The sequence below is a fragment of the Scyliorhinus torazame genome, chromosome 20, assembly GCF_047496885.1.
Source record: "Scyliorhinus torazame isolate Kashiwa2021f chromosome 20, sScyTor2.1, whole genome shotgun sequence".
Lineage (NCBI taxonomy): Eukaryota > Metazoa > Chordata > Chondrichthyes > Carcharhiniformes > Scyliorhinidae > Scyliorhinus > Scyliorhinus torazame.
Genome location: NC_092726.1, coordinates 26701412 through 26720335, shown reverse-complemented (window position 1 = coordinate 26720335; position 18924 = coordinate 26701412). Strand labels below are relative to the sequence as shown.

Here is an 18924-nt window from a genome sequence, read left to right as displayed (position 1 = left end):
CCGGAATCGAACCTGGGACCCTGGAGCTGTAAAGCAATTGTGCTATCCACAAGGCTACCGTGCTGCCCTTGGGGGCCAGATCCGCTGGGAATTCTCCCGCCCCCTCATTTGTTCATGGAATGTGCGCATGGCTGACTGGGCCATCCCTAATTGCTCTGAGTGGCTTGCTGGGACACACATTGGATCTGGAGTCACATGTAGGCCAGACCGGGTAAGGACGGCAGATTTCCTTCCCTAAAGGACATTAGTGACCCAGTTGGGTTTTTATGACAATGGTCATCATTAGACTTCAATTTCAGATTTTTATTGAATTCAAATTCTACCACCTGCAGTGACGGGATTTGAACCTGGGCCTCCAGAGTATTACTGTGGGGATCTCTGGATTACTGGTCCAGTGACAATACCACTACACTATTGTCGCCCCTGGAATTTACAGTTTACAGCCTTTCACCCCCATGCCCTGAATCGGACAGACACGCAGAATCAAGGATAAAAACACATTTATAAGAAGCTCCTGCCAGAGTATCGTCCAAGAGGAAGGGGGATTGCTTTTAAAAGTTAATTTGCGGAACGTGGGCTTCGCTGGCTGGGCTCAGTATTTGTTCCCCATCCCCAATTGCCCCTTGAGAAGGTGGTGGTGAGCCGCCTTCTTGAGCCGCTGCAGTCCCTGAGGTGTAGGTACACCCACAGTGCTGTTAGGGAGGGAGCTCCAGGATGTTGCCCCAGCGACAGTGAAGGAACGGCCGATATATTTCCAAGTCGGGACGGTGAGTGACTCGGAGGGGAACCTCCAGGTGGTGGGGTTCCCAGGTATCTGCTGCTCTTGTCCTTCCAGATGGTAGAGGCTGTGGGTTTGGAAGGTGCTGCCTCAGGAACCTTGGTGAGTTGCTGCAGTGCATCTTGTAGATGGAACACACGGCTGCCACTGTGCGTCGGTGGTGGAGGGTGTGAATGTTTGTGGATGGGGTGCCAATCAAGCGGGGCTGCTTTGTCCTGGATGGTGTTGAGTTTCTAGAGTGTTGTTGGGAGCTGCACTGATCCAGGGAAGTGGAGAGTATTCCATCACACTCCTGACTTGTGCCTTGTAGATGGTGGACAGGCTTTGGGGGAGTCAGGAGTTCAGTTACTCCCGTAGGATTCCTAACCTTCCTGCTCTGGAATGAAGGACTGGCGGAGCGGAGGAGCCATTGACAGGACCAGGGATTAGTCCGTCCTACTGACCTGTATGTGTTTACAGTCATGTCCTCGGGCGGGAAGCTGGATCCGTCGGAATGTGATCGGACATTTCAGGGAGACTTTAATCGCTGTTTGTTCAACGCCATCCTCGCCATTCAACCCAGGGTTACTGGACGACATTGCACTGCTGTTAAAATTTCGCTTGACTGTTTTGGAGAAAAATTGAAACGTTTACAAGATTGCACAATGACAGAATCTGCTCATATTATTTTTCAGACGGCATTGATTATTAATAGATTACTGCCCAGTCCTGCAGTCTCCCTTGGAGTTTAATCCGAGGTGATGCATTTTGGAGGATCAAATCTAGGTATGAATTATACTGTAAGTGGCAGAACCCTCAGGAACATTAACATACAGAGGGATCTGGGTGTGCAGGTCCACAGTTTACACAGGTGGCCAAGGTGATTAATTGCCACGCTAAATTACCCCTGAATTGGGAAAAAATATTTGGGCACTCAATAAAAAAAAAAAAATCTACTTTCATGTTGATTTCCAACTGATTCCGAAATTCGCAACGGGTATTTTTTAAATAATATATGCAAATCGTCCACACGATACACTTGACAAGAGGCAATTTAGCGTGGCCAATCCACCTTCCCTGCTCATCTTTTTTGGGTTGTGGGGGCGAAGCCCACGCAGACACGGGGAGAATGTGCAAACTCCACCCGGACAGTGACCCAGGGCCGGGATCGAACCCGGGTCCTCGGTGCCATGAGGCAGCAGTGCTAACCACTGCCGCCGCCGTGCAGCCCGTGCAAAGGCCAATTCAGCGGCCTCGCCCCACCCGCACTCTTCCGAGACCCCAAATTATGACCACCTCCGGACTCGCGGCCACCCTCACCCTCGGAAATAACATCTTGGAAAAATCTCGACAGCATGGTTTCCTTTGCCCCCCCCTCCCCTCCTCCAAGAATTGACTACGAACACATTTGGCGAGTACTCACTTTTTGTGATACAGTGCTCTGCGGGCAGGAGTCTCTTTTTCAGGAGGCCTTGCAGCACTGAGCGAACGGAAGGCCTGTGTACCAACTGTAGCACAAACAGGTGCGACTGCAGGGGGAAAACAACAGAACGTCATTCCAGTCAACGGCAGGAGAATAGCTGCGGCCTCCTCGGGGCGAACCGGCAATTAAGGGCCCTAATTTGAGGCTAACTGGTTGTGAAGCATCTCCACAGAGGAACCTAGTTACCATGCCGCTGTGACTCGCTAAGCCCCTCGTTATAACGGCGCACGCGATTGCGGTCTACTAACGCTGAACGGGCACATTTTCGATTCTGTGCTATTTTAACTCGACAATGGATCAACGGCACTAAAAAGATTCAGCTCAAAAGAATTTACAAGTTAAGTTGTGGGGCGGCACGGTAGCAGTGGTCAGCACTGCTGCCTCACAGCACCAGGGACCTGGGTTCAATGCCGACCTTGGGTCACTGTCTGTGTGCGGGGTTTGCACGTTCTGTCTGTGTGCGGGGTTTGCACGTTCTCCCTGTGCCTGCGTGGGTTTCCTCCGGGTGCTCCGGTTTCCTCCCACAGTCCAAAGATGTGCACGTTGAGTGGATTGGCCATGCTAAATTACCCTTAGTGCCCAAAAAAACTATAGGTTAGGTGGATTGGCCGTGCTAAATTGGCCCTTGGTGTGCAGATTAGGTGGATTGGCCGTGCTAAATTGCCCCTTAGTGTCCAAAGATGTGCAGGTTAGGTGGATTGGCCATGATCAATTGCCCCTTGGTGTCCAAAGATGTGCAGGTTAGGTGGATTTGCCATGCTAAATTGCCCCTTAGTGTCCAAAGATGTGCAGGTTAAGTGGATTGGCCGTGCTAAATTGCCCCTTAGTGTCCAAAGATGTGCAGGTTAGGTGGATAAGTATAAAAAGTGGGGAACCACGTAGCTAGGGGAACCACATAGCTAGGCACTAATGTGTTACGTGTAAGTGTCCGGGGTAGCGGCATGGTGGCGCAGTGGTTAGCACTGCTGCCTCACAGCGCCGAGGATCCGGGTTCGATCCCAGCCCCGGGTCACTGTCCATGTGGAGTTTGCACATTCTCCCCGTGTTCGCATGGGTCTCACCCCCACAACCCAAAAGGATGTGCAGGGTAGGTGGATTGGTCACGCTAAATGCCCCTTCATCGGAACAAAATAACACTCTAAATTTTTTTTAAAAGAAATATTCCGGGGGCACCATTTCACAATTTCTATAGAGGCTGAAGTGCTGTGTATGGGCAGCGTAATCTGGTTTGATCCAGGCAGCGTGGGATATCAGACAAAACGTTTCTGATCTTTGCAAGCTGAAAGTGTGGTTACTAACAGCATCTGGACGCCCCCCCCCAACAATAAAAGCCACTGGAATTTGTAATAACAGTTCTGACATGGAAGACCTAACGATACAAGCGAGATGGGGGAGATTGCGGGGGAGGATTTATAAACGAGGGGGAGGATCGGCGATTGACTGCGCTGGGAGAGCAGTAGCAAGATCGTGGGGTCCACGTACATAGATCCCTCAAAGTTGCCACCCAGGTTGATAGGGTTGTTGAGAAGGCTTTCATTAACAGGGGGATTGAGTTTAAGAGCCGCGAGGTTTTGCTGCAGCTTTATAAAACTCTGGTTGGACCATACTTGGAATATTGTGTCCAGTTCTGGTCGCCTCATTATAGGAAGGATGTGGATGCTTTGGAGAGGGTGCAGAGGAGATTTACCAGGATGCTGCCTGGACTGGAGGGCATGTCTTATGAAGAAAGGTTGAGGGAGCTCGGGCTTTTCTCACTGGAGCGAAGAAGGCAGAGAGATGACTTGATAGAGGTGTACAAGGTGATGAGAGGCATGGATAGAGTGGATAGCCAGAGACTTTTCCCCAGGGCGGAAATGGCTGTCACGAGGAGACATAATTTGAAGGTGATTGGAGGAAGGTATAGGGGAGATGTCAGAGGTCGGTTCTTTACACAGAGAGTGGTGGGTGTGTGGAATGCACTGCCAGCAGAGGCGGTGGAGTCTGAGTCATTAGGGACATTTAAGCGACTCTTAGACAGCCACATGGACAGCAGTAAATTGAAGGGGTGTAGGTTAGGTTGATCTTAGATTAGGATAAATGGTCGGCACAACATGGTGGGCCGAAGGGCCTGTACTGTCCTGCACTGTTCTATGTTCTATGAGTGAAACCATCCGCACGAGAGGAGTTATACTCACACAGCAGCAGGCGGTCACGGTGATCTGAATGGTGTTTCTCCCAGGCTGACACACATGCTTCAGGTAGAGAGGCTTGTGGGACGTTTTGTTGTCACCCCGTTCGATTATGAGAGGTGTCGCATTGACGCTAACCTGCACCGATGCCGGCCAGTTCGTGTTCATCTGCCGGTCTTCGTGATGATAACATTTGAACTGAAGTTCTAGATCTGGCCTGGAGGATACAAGGTGTGCATTAAAACAGATCCCGTTTAGCTTGGGCTTGCGTGTCGCGATCAGACAACGGAATTCTGGACCCGCCTATTTCCCCCGTAAGTTCGTGCGAGGAATGGGGCTCCATTTCAGGTACTCTACGTCCGTTTTATACAGATCGAAGCCACATTTCCCCAGTACCATCAAGCACTACCATGTCAATACAATAAAGGGGTCTGCCTCAGAACAGGGCTCCCTCCAGCACCAGTGTGATCGCTTCTGACTCGCTGCCTGAAAGGGCGGGAGAGGCAGGAACTCTCACAACTATTAAAAAGTGTTTAGATGAGCACTTGAAAATGTCGTAGCAGACAAGGCCTTGGGCCTAGTGCTGGGAAATGGGATGAGGTGCTCGATGGCCAGCGCACACACGATGGGCCGAACAGCCTCCTTCTGTGCTGTAAAAACCCTCTGACACTAGGTTAGGGTTGGATGTGATAGCTCCTATGCATGTGCAGGCGGCTGGCAGTCTCCCTCTGGACTGGCACACCCAACAAGAACACTTGAACAAAAGAAACAGATGGATTCTAGTCCCTGTGGAATTGTATCGCAAGTAAGTGCTTTAGTTGGAGAGCTTCAGGAGACGTGAGGAGAGCATTCGGAAGAAAAACAGTCATTCCAGTCACAAAGCAGACATGTCAAGTAAAGATTCAATATGAATCCTGATAGAATCTCGGAGAGTCAGCAATGCAGAAAAATAGCACTGTCCACTGACCCCTCTTCACAATAGTGTCTTTTACATCTGCCTGAGTAGATAGGCCTCGATAACATTGTTAGAGCTTTTACTCGGTTTAAGATTTCGTCCAAGACTTCATACCTCCAAAAGGTGCGGCGCTGGTACAGCGCTGGAGATTCAGCGTTGGTTTTTACCTTCAAGGCCGAGGGTGGGCCTCAACGCTCTACCTCAGAGGTGGCTGTGCTATTCACTGAACCATGGATCACATCGGTGACACAGTGGTTGGCACTGCTGCCTCTCAGCGCCAGGGACCCGGGTTTGATTCCGGCCTTGGGGGTGACTGTCTGTGTGGAGTTTGCACGCCCTCCCCGTGTCTGCGTGTGTTTCCTCCGGGTGCTCCAGTTTCCCCCCTCAGTCCAACATTGCCCCTTAGAGGTAAGGTGGGTCGAAGGCCGAGGTAGTGTGCTCTTTCAGTGTCGATGGGCCAAATGGCCTCCTTCTGTACTGTTGGCATTCTATGGTTCTATGTTAATGAGGAATAATTAATTTTACGTGACCGGATAGGTTCATCCTGGTGTTAACTGACAGGCATAAACAACTTAAAACCCCTCACCGTTAGCTGGAGTCCCCACCCACCCTTGTCTGTCTGACACCGCGTGGGAACCTTTCCTCCCCACTCACCTCCACATGAGGGTCTGGTGCACAGAATGGCGGAGGTGGAAGACGTGGTTGCTGACGGCAAGGTTGTGCTCCAAGCGGAATGGCTCCAGTACGACGCCGTCTCGCACTGGGAACGTCAAGCGCAGCTCGTCCACCGGGTTGGCTGAAACCAGGAAAAGCCGTCACGTCAGACTCTGTCCCGAGCTTTCCAAGTAGCCCCTTCAGAAACAGTTGGGAGAGGCCTTTCGGCCCCTCTAGCCCCCCCGTCAATAAGGCCACACCTCATCGGATTGTGGGCCTCAACCCCACTTTCCTCCCTGTCCCCTTCTCATCTCCATCTTAAATGAGACCCTTCCTTCATACTGCCCCCCTTGGTACCCTCACAAGGAGAAACCCTCTCAACATGGCCCCCCCCACTCAGAATCTTCTGTATTCCAATAAGATCGTCCCTTGTTCTTCGAAACTCCCAATGAGTATAGGCCGAACATTTCCTCATGAGATTCCCAGGAATCATTTCTTAACTGCTCCCAATGCCCCTCCTTAAATAAGGCGACTAAAACTAGACAATACTGGTACGGTTTCCCCAATGCCCTGTTGTGGAAAGGCTTCCCAACTTTTATAGTTCACCTCCCTCGAGATAAAGGCCGACATTTCATTCTCTTCCCTAATTTCCTGCTGTACCTTCATACGAACATTTTGCGACTCGTACACCGGGACAGTCCGATACGTTTGGTTTTCCCGTTACAACACGAGACACCCTGTGTCACTTTCCAATCTAATAACGCTTTCAAAAACCCTTGCTTCCAACGGATCACTGTCCCCCACTTCAGCTGTTCATCGTAGTACTGTAATTCCTCGTGAGGTAATAATGCATTTTGGCAGGACTAACATAGAGGGGAAATATACCGTAAATGGCCAAACTCTCAGGAATATAGAAAGTCAGAGAGATCTGGGCCTGCAGGTCCACAGATCTTTGAAGGTGGCAACACAAGTGGACAAGGTAGTCAAGAAAGCACACGGAATGCTTGTCTTCATTGGACGGGGCATCGAGTATAAAAACTGGCAAGTCATGCTGCAGTTGTGTAGAACCTTGGTAAGGCCGCACTTGGAATATTGCACACAATTCTGGTCACCACACTACCAGAAGGATGTGGAGGCTTTGGAGAGGGTGCAGAGGAGGTTTACCAGGATGTTGCCTGGTCTGCAGGGTGTTAGCTATGTGGAGAGGCTGAATAGACTCGGACTGTTTTCATTAGAAAGACGGAGGTTGAGGGGTGACCTGATAGAGGTCTACAAGATTATGAGGGGCATGGACAGAGTGGATGGGCAGGCACTCTGTCCCAGGGTGGAGGGGTCACTCACCAGGGGGCATATGTTTAAGGTCCGTGGGGCAAAGTTTAGAGGAGATGTGCGAGGCAGGTTTTTTACGCAGAGGGTGGTGAGTGCCTGGAACGCGTTGCCAGGGGAGATTGTGGAAGCAGATACATTAACAGCCTTCAAAAGGCATCTTGACAAACACATGAATAGGACGGGTATAGAGGGATACGGCACAAGGAAGTGCTGAAGGTTTTGGCCAAGGTTGGTGTCATGACCGGTACAGGCTTGGAGGGCCGAAGGGCCTGTTCCTGTGCTGTATTGTTCTTTGTTTCTCACTTAGCCTCAGAGTTGCATTCGCAAGAAGTACGGCATTCAGAGAAACAATGTTTAACAAATCAAATTTTCCCGCAGGAACTAACAGAGAATTTTAAGTTGGTTCTTTCCTCTAACGGGAATGTCCAAAAGGGAACACTATACATTGAAACACTGAACATGTACAGTGTATTCCTAAAGTAAAATCTATGCTGTTCCATAAACTAAACTATTCCCAGAGGTTTCGACACTGAGCAAGCTGACAGTGCGGGCAGCAGTATTGAACATGGATTGATGAATAGAAGCAGGTGCAGAATGGGAAAGGAATCATTGAGGAAGAGATTGCAGAGAATAAGTATTCCAGAGAGAGAGAGCAGGCGATTGAGAGAGTGATGGAAGGAGCAGGGAGACTGACAGACACAGCGCGAGAGAATGACAGAGAGAGAGAATGACAGAGAGAGAGAGAGAGAGAGAATGACACAGAGAGAGTGTGAGAGAATGACAGAGAGAGAGAGGGAATGGCAGAGAGAGAGAATGGCAGAGAGAGAGAGAGAGAGAGAGAGCAGGCGACAGAGAGTGATGCAAGGAGCAGGGAGACTGACAGACAGCGCGAGAGAATATCAGAGAGAGAGAGAGAGAGAGAGAGAGAATGGCAGGCAGAGAGAGCGCGCGCGCGAGAGAATGGCAGAGAGAGAGAGAGAGAGAGAGAGAGAATGGCAGAGAGAGAGAGAGAATGGCAGAGAGAGAGATAGAGCAGGCGACAGAGAGTGATGGAAGGAGCAGGGAGACTGACAGACAGCGCGAGAGAATGGCAGAGAGAGAGAACGCGTGCGAGAGAATGGCAGAGAGAAAGAGAATGGCAGAGAGAGAGAAAGAGAATGGCAGAGAGAGAGAGAGAGAATGGCAGAGAGAGCAGGCGACAGAGTGATGGAAGGAGCAGGGAGACTAACAGACACAGCGCGAGAGATTGACAGAGAGAGAGAGAAAGAGAGAATGGCAGAGAGAGGGAGAAAGAGAGAATGGCAGAGAGAGAGAGAGAGAATGGCAGAGAGGGAGAGAGAGAGAATGGCAGAGAGGGAGAGAGAGAGAATGGCAGAGAGAGAGAATGGCAGAGAGAGAGAGAATGGCAGAGAGAGAGAAAGAGAGAGAATGACAGAGAGAGAGAGCAGGCGATTGAGAGAGTGATGGAAGGAGCAGGGAGACTGACAGACACAGCGCGAGAGAATGACAGAGAGAGAGAGAGAGAGAATGGCAGAGCGAGAGAGAGAGAATGACAGAGAGAGAGAGAGAGAATGGCAGAGAGAGAGAATGGCAGAGAGAGAGAGCAGGCGACAGAGAGTGATGGAAGGAGCAGGGAGACTGACAGACAGCGCGAGAGAATGACAGAGAGAGAGAGAGAGAGAGAGAATGGCAGAGAGCGAGAGAGCGCGCGAGAGAATGACAGAGAGAGAGAGAATGGCAGAGAGAGAGAGAGAGCAGGCGACAGAGTGATGGAAGGAGCAGGGAGACTGACAGACACAGCGCAAGAGATTGACAGAGAGTGAGAGAGAATGACAGAGAGAGAGAGAGAGAGAATGGCAGAGAGAGAGAGAAAGAGAGAATGGCAGAGCGAGAGAGAGAGAATGACAGAGAGAGAGAGAGAGAATGGCAGAGAGAGAATGGCAGAGAGAGAGAGCAGGCGACAGAGAGTGATGGAAGGAGCAGGGAGACTGACAGACAGCGCGAGAGAATGACAGAGAGAGAGAGAGAGAGAGAATGGCAGAGAGCGAGAGAGCGCGCGAGAGAATGACAGAGAGAGAGAGAATGGCAGAGAGAGAGAGAGAGAGAGAGCAGGCGACAGAGTGATGGAAGGAGCAGGGAGACTGACAGACACAGCGCAAGAGATTGACAGAGAGTGAGAGAGAATGACAGAGAGAGAGAGAGAGAGAATGACAGAGAGAGAGAGAGAGAGAGAATGGCAGAGAGAGAGAGAAAGAGAGAATGGCAGAGAGAGAGAGAAAGAGAGAATGGCAGAGAGAGAGAGAAAGAGAGAATGGCAGAGAGAGAGAGAGAGAATGGCAGAGAGAGAGAAAGAGAGAGAATGACAGAGAGAGAGAGCAGGCGATTGAGAGAGTGATGGAAGGAGCAGGGAGACTGACAGACACAGCGCGAGAGAATGACAGAGAGAGAGAATGGCAGAGAGAGAGAGAGAATGACAGAGAGAGAGAGAGAATGGCAGAGAGAGAGAATGGCAGAGAGAGAGCAGGCGACAGAGAGTGATGGAAGGAGCAGGGAGACTGACAGACAGCGCGAGAGAATGACAGAGAGAGTGAGAGAGAGAGAATGACAGAGAGAGAGCGCGCGAGAGAATGGCAGAGAGAGCAGGCGATTGAGAGAGTGATGTAAGGAGCAGGGAGACTGACAAAGCGCGAGAGAATGACAGAGAAAGAGAGAGAATGGCAGAGAGAGAGAGAGAGCGTGAGAGGATGACAGAGAGTGTGAGAGAGAATGGCAGAGAGAGAGAATGGCAGAGAGAGAGAGAGAATGGCAGAGAGAGAGCGTGAGAGAATGACAGGGAGAGAGAGAGAATGGCAGAGAGAGAGAGCGTGAGAGGATGACAGAGAGTGTGAGAGAGAATGGCAGAGAGAGAGAGAGAGCGTGAGAGAATGGCAGGGAGAGAGAGAACGGCAGGGAGAGAGAGAACGGCAGAGAGAGAGAGAACGGCAGAGAGAGAGAGAACGGCAGAGAGAGAGAGAACGGCAGAGAGAGAGAGAACGGCAGAGAGAGAGAGAACGGCAGAGAGAGAGAGAACGGCAGAGAGAGAGAGAACGGCAGAGAGAGAGAGAACGGCAGAGAGAGAGAGAACGGCAGAGAGAGAGAGAACGGCAGAGAGAGAGAGAACGGCAGAGAGAGCGAGAACGGCAGAGAGAGCGAGAACGGCAGAGAGAGAGAGAACGGCAGAGAGAGAGAGAACGGCAGAGAGAGAGAGAACGGCAGAGAGAGAGAGAACGGCAGAGAGAGAGAGAACGGCAGAGAGAGAGAGAACGGCAGAGAGAGAGAGAACGGCAGAGAGAGAGAGAACGGCAGAGAGAGAGAGAACGGCAGAGAGAGAGAGAACGGCAGAGAGAGAGAGAACGGCAGAGAGAGAGAGAACGGCAGAGAGAGAGAGAACGGCAGAGAGAGAGAGAACGGCAGAGAGAGAGAGAACGGCAGAGAGAGAGAGAACGGCAGAGAGAGAGAGAACGGCAGAGAGAGAGAGTGAGAACGGCAGAGAGAGAGAGTGAGAACGGCAGAGAGAGAGAGTGAGAACGGCAGAAAGAGAGAGTGAGAACGGCAGAGAGAGAGAGAACGGCAGAGAGAGAGAGAACGGCAGAGAGAGAGAGAACGGCAGAGAGAGAGAGAACGGCAGAGAGAGAGAGAACGGCAGAGAGAGAGAGAACGGCAGAGAGAGAGAGAACGGCAGAGAGAGAGAGAACGGCAGAGAGAGAGAGAACGGCAGAGAGAGAGAGAACGGCAGAGAGAGAGAGAACGGCAGAGAGAGAGAGAACGGCAGAGAGAGAGAGAACGGCAGAGAGAGAGAGAACGGCAGAGAGAGAGAGAACGGCAGAGAGAGAGAGAACGGCAGAGAGAGAGAGAACGGCAGAGAGAGAGAGAATGGCAGAGAGAGAATGGCAGAGAGAGAATGGCAGAGAGAGAGAGAATGGCAGGGAGAGAGAGAATGGCAGAGAGAGAGAGTGAGAATGGCAGAGAGAGAGAGTGAGAATGGCAGAGAGAGAGAATGGCAGAGAGAGAGAGAATGGCAGAGAGAGAGAGAATGGCAGAGAGAGAGAGAATGGCAGAGAGAGAATGGCAGAGAGAGAGAGAATGGCAGAGAGAGAATGGCAGAGAGAGAGAGAATGGCAGAGAGAGAGAGAATGGCAGAGAGAGAGAATGGCAGAGAGAGAGAGAGAATGGCAGAGAGAGAGAGAGAATGGCAGAGAGAGAGAGAGAATGGCAGAGAGAGAGAGAGAATGGCAGAGAGAGAGAGAATGGCAGAGAGAGAGAGAATGGCAGAGAGAGAGAGAATGGCAGAGAGAGAGAGAATGGCAGAGAGAGAGAGAATGGCAGAGAGAGAGAGAATGGCAGAGAGAGAGAATGGCAGAGAGAGAGAATGGCAGAGAGAGAATGGCAGAGAGAGAGAGAATGGCAGAGAGAGAGAGAATGGCAGAGAGAGAGAGAATGGCAGAGAGAGAGAGAGAGAATGGCAGAGAGAGAGAGAGAATGGCAGAGAGAGAGAGAGAGAGAATGGCAGAGAGAGAGAGAGAATGGCAGAGAGAGAGAGAGAATGGCAGAGAGAGAGAGAATGGCAGGGAGAGAGAGAGAATGGCAGAGAGAGAGCGCGAGAGAATGACAGAGAAAGAGAGAGAATGGCAGAGAGAGAGAGAGAGAGCGTGAGAGGATGACAGAGAGTGTGAGAGAGAATGGCAGAGAGAGAGAATGGCAGAGAGAGAGAGAGAATGGCAGAGAGAGAGCGTGAGAGAATGGCAGAGAGAGAGAGAGAACGGCAGAGAGAGAGAGTGAGAACGGCAGAGAGAGAGAGTGAGAACGGCAGAGAGAGAGAGTGAGAACGGCAGAGAGAGAGAGTGAGAACGGCAGAGAGAGAGAGTGAGAACGGCAGAGAGAGAGAGTGAGAACGGCAGAGAGAGAGAGAACGGCAGAGAGAGAGAGAACGGCAGAGAGAGAGAGAACGGCAGAGAGAGAGAGAACGGCAGAGAGAGAGAGAACGGCAGAGAGAGAGAGAACGGCAGAGAGAGAGAGAACGGCAGAGAGAGAGAGAACGGCAGAGAGAGAGAGAACGGCAGAGAGAGAGAGAACGGCAGAGAGAGAGAGAACGGCAGAGAGAGAGAGAACGGCAGAGAGAGAGAGAACGGCAGAGAGAGAGAGAACGGCAGAGAGAGAGAGAACGGCAGAGAGAGAGAGAACGGCAGAGAGAGAGAGAACGGCAGAGAGAGAGAGAACGGCAGAGAGAGAGAGAACGGCAGAGAGAGAGAGAACGGCAGAGAGAGAGAGAACGGCAGAGAGAGAGAGAACGGCAGAGAGAGAGAGAATGGCAGAGAGAGAGAGTGAGAATGGCAGAGAGAGAGAGTGAGAATGGCAGAGAGAGAGAGTGAGAATGGCAGAGAGAGAGAGTGAGAATGGCAGAGAGAGAGAGAATGGCAGAGAGAGAGAGAATGGCAGAGAGAGAGAGAATGGCAGAGAGAGAGAGAATGGCAGAGAGAGAGAGAATGGCAGAGAGAGAGAGAATGGCAGAGAGAGAGAGAATGGCAGAGAGAGAGAGAATGGCAGAGAGAGAGAGAATGGCAGAGAGAGAGAGAATGGCAGAGAGAGAGAATGGCAGAGAGAGAGAATGGCAGAGAGAGAGAATGGCAGAGAGAGAGAGAGAATGGCAGAGAGAGAGAGAGAATGGCAGAGAGAGAGAGAATGGCAGAGAGAGAGAGAATGGCAGAGAGAGAGAGAATGGCAGAGAGAGAGAATGGCAGAGAGAGAGAATGGCAGAGAGAGAGAATGGCAGAGAGAGAGAGAATGGCAGAGAGAGAGAGAATGGCAGAGAGAGAGAGAATGGCAGAGAGAGAGAGAATGGCAGAGAGAGAGAGAATGGCAGAGAGAGAGAGAGAGAATGGCAGAGAGAGAGAGAGAATGGCAGAGAGAGAGAGAGAATGGCAGAGAGAGAGAGAGAATGGCAGAGAGAGAGAGAATGGCAGAGAGAGAGAGAGAATGGCAGAGAGAGAGAGAGAATGGCAGAGAGAGAGAGAATGGCAGAGAGAGAGAATGGCAGAGAGAGAGAGAGAATGGCAGAGAGAGAGAGAGAGAATGGCAGAGAGAGAGAATGGCAGAGAGAGAGAATGGCAGAGAGAGAGAATGGCAGAGAGAGAGAATGGCAGAGAGAGAGAATGGCAGAGAGAGAGAGAGGCAGAGAGAGAGAGAATGGCAGAGAGAGAGAGAATGGCAGAGAGAGAGAGAATGGCAGAGAGAGAGAGAATGGCAGAGAGAGAGAGAATGGCAGAGAGAGAGAGAATGGCAGAGAGAGAGAGAGAATGGCAGAGAGAGCGAGAGAATGGCAGAGAGAGAGAGAGAGAGAGGCAGAGAGAGAGAGAGAATGGCAGAGAGAGAGAGAATGGCAGAGAGAGAGAGAATGGCAGAGAGAGAGAGAATGGCAGAGAGAGAGAATGGCAGAGAGAGAGAATGGCAGAGAGAGAGAATGGCAGAGAGAGAGAATGGCAGAGAGAGAGAGAATGGCAGAGAGAGAGAGAATGGCAGAGAGAGAGAGAGAATGGCAGAGAGAGAGAGAGAGAATGGGAGAGAGTGAGAATGGCAGAGAGAGAGAGAATGGCAGAGAGAGAGAGAATGGCAGAGAGAGAGAGAATGGCAGAGAGAGAGAGAATGGCAGAGAGAGAGAGAGAATGGCAGAGAGAGAGAGAGAATGGCAGAGAGAGAGAGAGAGAGAGGCAGAGAGAGAGAGAGAATGGCAGAGAGAGAGAGAATGGCAGAGAGAGAGAGAATGGCAGAGAGAGAGAGAATGGCAGAGAGAGAGAATGGCAGAGAGAGAGAATGGCAGAGAGAGAGAATGGCAGAGAGAGAGAATGGCAGAGAGAGAGAGAATGGCAGAGAGAGAGAGAATGGCAGAGAGAGAGAGAGAATGGCAGAGAGAGAGAGAGAGAATGGGAGAGAGTGAGAATGGCAGAGAGAGAGAATGGCAGAGAGGGAGAGAGAGAATGGAAGAGAGAGAGCACAAGAGAATGATAGAGGGAGAGAGAGCGTGAGAGAATCACTGAGAAAGAGAGAGTGCAAGAGAATGAGATGGGGAGAGTGTGAGAGAATGAGAGAGGGGAAGGGCGTTAGAGAATAGTGTAGAGAGCACAGGGAATGTGAGAGGGAGAGCATGAGAGAATGGCGGAGAGGGAGCACAGAGAATGAGAAGGAGAGAATGAGTGAGGGAAAGAGCATTAGAGAATGGTGGAGAGAGCGCAGCGAATGGCAGAGAATGAGAGGGAGTGTGTGAGAGAATGGCGGAGAGAGCACAGGGAATGAGAGCATGAGAGAATGGCGGAGAGGATGAGAAGCAGCAGCATGAATAATGCAAATAAAACTGCAGAACTGTCTAGAGGAGGTAGTGAAACAAATCTGTTATTGAGTTTTCGCCAGTTTGGGTGAGCTTCATTGTGCTCCCTTCCTGCGTGTTTATCCCTCGAAGGACCTCAGTCTGCTTAGGAAGAAATTCATTTCCTTTAAGGGAAAATACTGCATCTTAAACTCTCTGACAGTTAAATTCAATAAAGAGTGAGACTGTTCAATAATACATTGCTCCATTAAAAAGGATCTATGTATCTGTTATAAGGTTTGAGGTGTAGTTCGATAGGTCCTGTTAAAATATTGGTAGTCTTTGGCAGCTCAACAGCAAGTATTTATTAACTAATATACCTATATTTATGACCAGTAAAGGTTCAAGCCAGGAGTTACCTCCCTGCTTCCCTCTACGCCTAGCTCTGTCCAACACACGAGGGGCAGGTCATGTGATCGCTTCCATCACTGTGTGGGCGGCACTGTACTCAGTCCCATGTTAATACTGTAGCTTACTTTTCGGGAGGAAAATCACGCTACATCTCCAGGATTACCCAGCAGGCAAGGAGAACACAGCCCCTTCCAATCCACGATGGACACCTCCGTCTCCCTGCCACGTCCCCGTCAGTCCCGAGTTGCAGACACGTGCGAACGTCTTCAGCTGAAACACTGAGGCTATGTACGCAGCTACCTCTCTGCACCTGCGAACCCGCAGACTTTTAACCCATCTGATATCCCCCGCTCCCACCCAAATCATTCTGCAGCTTTGCGCCCCCCCCTCCCCCCCCCCCCCACCCCCCCAGGACACTCTTCCAGTCTCGCCGCGCGCGATTACATGACAGAAGCCCACCGTTACCTGAAGTGGGTGGAGGAAGACTATTCAGGTTGGGTTTAATATCTGGAAGAAAGGGCGATTTGACATCCTGGTTTGGGGACATGTACGGAGGAATATTACTCCCTGGTGTCATTGGAGGTGTTGGGTTTCCTGATATCGGAGAGTTGGGGTACCCAGGCATAGATCTTGCAGGCTGGAACATAAATAACAGGGGTTATTTCCAGTTCAAATACACAACCTAGTTGTTTTTTTTATATGCAGTACCCAATTTTTTTCCCCCCAATTAAGGGGCAATTTAGCGTGGCCGATTCACGTACCCTTCACATCTTTTTGGGTTGTGGGGGTGAGACCCACACAGACACGGGGAGAATGTGCAAACTCCGCACGGACAGTGACCCAGGGCTGAAATCTAACCCCGGGACCTCGGTGCCGTGAGGCAGCAGTGCTAACCACTGCGCCACCGTGCTGCCCTTACACAACCTAGGTTAACATTCCGCAGATCATGAACCCTCAATACCAGCAGCGCGATGGCGCAGTGGTTAGCACTGCTGCCTCACGGCTGCGGGGTCCCAGGTTCGATCCCCTCTCTGGGCCACTGCCCGTGTGGAGTTTGCACATTCTCCCCAGTGTCTGCGTGGGTCTCGCCCCCACAACCCAAAGATGTGCAGGGTAGGTGGATTGCCCCTTAATTGCAAAATAAAAAAAGAGAATTGGGTACTCTAAACTTTAAAAAGAATGAACCCTCAATGTCGCTTTCAACCAAATTTAGTGGGAAACCAACAGGCCACGATAGTAATTCCTGGGACGTTCGCACTCCTGACGTTGTCTCCGACTGGAGAACGTACATGTGGAGCCAAGGATGCAGTGTAGCAGAGCCTCCATGTCTCCTCCGCTCTCCGACTCTGGGGTCCCTGTGGTGAGATCCTGTGTTTGAGAACTGGGGGCTGGAATGTACAACAGCGACTTAAATTTCCACAGAACCTTTAATATAATAAAAGATCCCAAACTGCCTCACAGGAGCAGTATAAAACAAAAGTACAGCGCCAAGCCGCAGAAGGACAGGACCTCAGAGATCCCAGAGGATCGTGGGAGGTGGAGGAGATACGGAGAGATGAGACCACGGAGGGAGTTGAAAACAAGGATGAGAATTGTTAAATCATGATGGTGCTTGACCGGGGGACATTGATATTAAGAGTCGAAGCTCGGGTCGAGCTGGTGCCCTGAGTACACAAAAACCGTGCCTTCGGATGATGTAACTGAGCATGTAGATGAGAAAAATGAGGAGGAGGGGGGGGGGGGGGGGGGGGGGCAGGATTAGGTCCTTGGGGGGACACCAATTACTGTTTGAGCAGTAATTAAATAGGTAAGAAAGGAACCAGCTCAAGGACGGCACGGTGGTTAGCACTGCTGCCTCACGGCGCCGAGGTCCCGGGTTCGATTCCGGTCCCAGGTCGCTGTCCTTGTGGAGTTTGCACGTTCTCCCCGTGTCTGCGTGGGTCCCACCCCCACAACCCAAAGATGTGCAGGGTAGGTGGATTGGTTACACTAAATTGGGAGAAAAAAAATTGGGTACTCTAAATTTATATTAAAAATGTAATGCAGTAACTAATACTAATTATAACTGACTTCCGGGTGCGGCGATGACCAGCTGAGTCGCACGTTTCGGCAGCTCCCTGTGAAACGGACTTTTGGGCTCTTGATAGGAGCCCCAACGGCAATTTTAACGGCTAAAAACACCGTGCGGTAAACCAGAAGGGTGTTCCCCCTGGACACGGATGGAAAAAGGAGAGGGAAGTGGCCGGATTGCAGCGGATCCTTTGGAACAACGGCAAGGAAGGCAAGCAGAAACCAAGATGGCGTCGGAAGGTGGCAGTTTCATATGGGGCCCTGAACAACAAGAGTTTTTGAAACGCTGCGTGGAGGAGATAAAAAAGGAAATGAAGAAAGAGTTGTTGGCCCCGATATTACAGGCGATTGAAGGGCTGAAAGAGGAACAAAAGACCCAGGAGCAGGAGCTTCGGGTCGTGAAGGCGAAAGCAGCAGAGAATGAAAACGACATACAGGGCCTGGTGGTGAAGTCGGAGATACAGGAGGCACACCAGAAACGATCTGTGGAGAGGTTGGAGGCACTGGAAAATAACGCAAGGAGGAACAACTTGAGGATTCTTGGCCTTCCTGAAGGTGTGGAGGGGGCGGACGTCGGGGCATATGTGAGCACGATGCTGCACTCGTTAATGGGAGCGGAGGCCCCGACGGGTCCGTTGGAGGTGGAGGGAGCATACCGAGTTATGGTGCGAGGACCGAGAGCAGGAGAAGCTCCCAGAGCCATAGTGGTGAGATTTCTCCGTTTTAAGGATAGAGAAATGGTCCTTAGATGGGCGAAGAAAACTCGGTGTAGTAAATGGGAGAACGCGGTGATCCGCGTCTATCAAGATTGGAGTGCGGAGGTGGCGAGAAGGAGGGCGAGCTTTAATCGGGCCAAAGCGGTACTTCACAAAAAAAAGATAAAGTTTGGAATGCTGCAACCGGCAAGACTGTGGGTCACATATCAAGGGAGGCACCACTACTTTGAGACGGCGGATGAAGCGTGGACTTTTATTGTAGAAGAAAAATTGGAATGATTGGACTACGAAAATGAACGTTTGGACAAAGTGGTGGGACGAGTGGGGGGGGGGGGGGCGAAGAGGGATTGTATGATTAATCCTGCGGTATGGTAACTTTTCTTTCTCCCACAGGTGGTGATGGGGGGAGGTGGGGAGGGAGAGGAGATGGGGCGTTGGCCATGGGAGGCGGGGCCGAGGGAGAGGCGCGGGCTTGGTTCCCGCGCTATGATAATTATGGCGGGAATAGAGAAGCAGGAAGGAGGGGGCGCCGCACGGGGCGAGCCGTGATCACGGGGGGAAGCCGAGGTCAGCCAGAGTTTGCTGACTTCTGGGAGCAACATGGGGGGAGTAATTACGCTAGCGGGGGGTCTAGCGGGGGGGGGGGGGGGGGGGGAGGGGGGAATTACTGGGTTGCTGCTGCTGGGGAAAGGGGGGAGTGGGTACGGGAAAGGATGGGCGGGGGGGGGCACCGTCTGGGAGAAATACAGCCGCGTGGGAACTGGGCGAGAAGCTGGAAAAAGATGATGGCTAACCGGCAAGGGGGGGGGGGGTGGGAAGCCCCCCAACTCGGCTGATCACGTGGAACGTGAGGGGGCTTAACGGGCCGATAAAGAGGGCACGAGTACTCGCACACCTTAAGAAACTTAAAGCAGATGTGGTCATGTTACAGGAAACGCACCTGAAACTGATAGATCAGGTTAGGTTGCGCAAAGGATGGGTAGGGCAGGTGTTCCATTCGGGGCTGGATGCGAAAAACAGGGGGGTGGCTATATTAGTGGGGAAG

The 18924-nt window shown here is 51.4% G+C and overlaps 1 protein-coding gene across 1 annotated transcript in view; it reads right to left on the bottom strand.

The window, feature by feature from the left end:
- Window positions 1-18924, bottom strand: part of LOC140397014 (zinc finger MIZ domain-containing protein 1-like) — a 251326-nt gene that overhangs the window by 32107 nt on the left and 200295 nt on the right. The window contains 5 exon segments of the mRNA XM_072486046.1: window positions 1222-1382; window positions 2181-2286; window positions 4415-4625; window positions 6018-6159; window positions 15559-15730. Coding sequence (XP_072342147.1) covers window positions 1222-1382; window positions 2181-2286; window positions 4415-4625; window positions 6018-6159; window positions 15559-15730 — 792 coding nt within the window.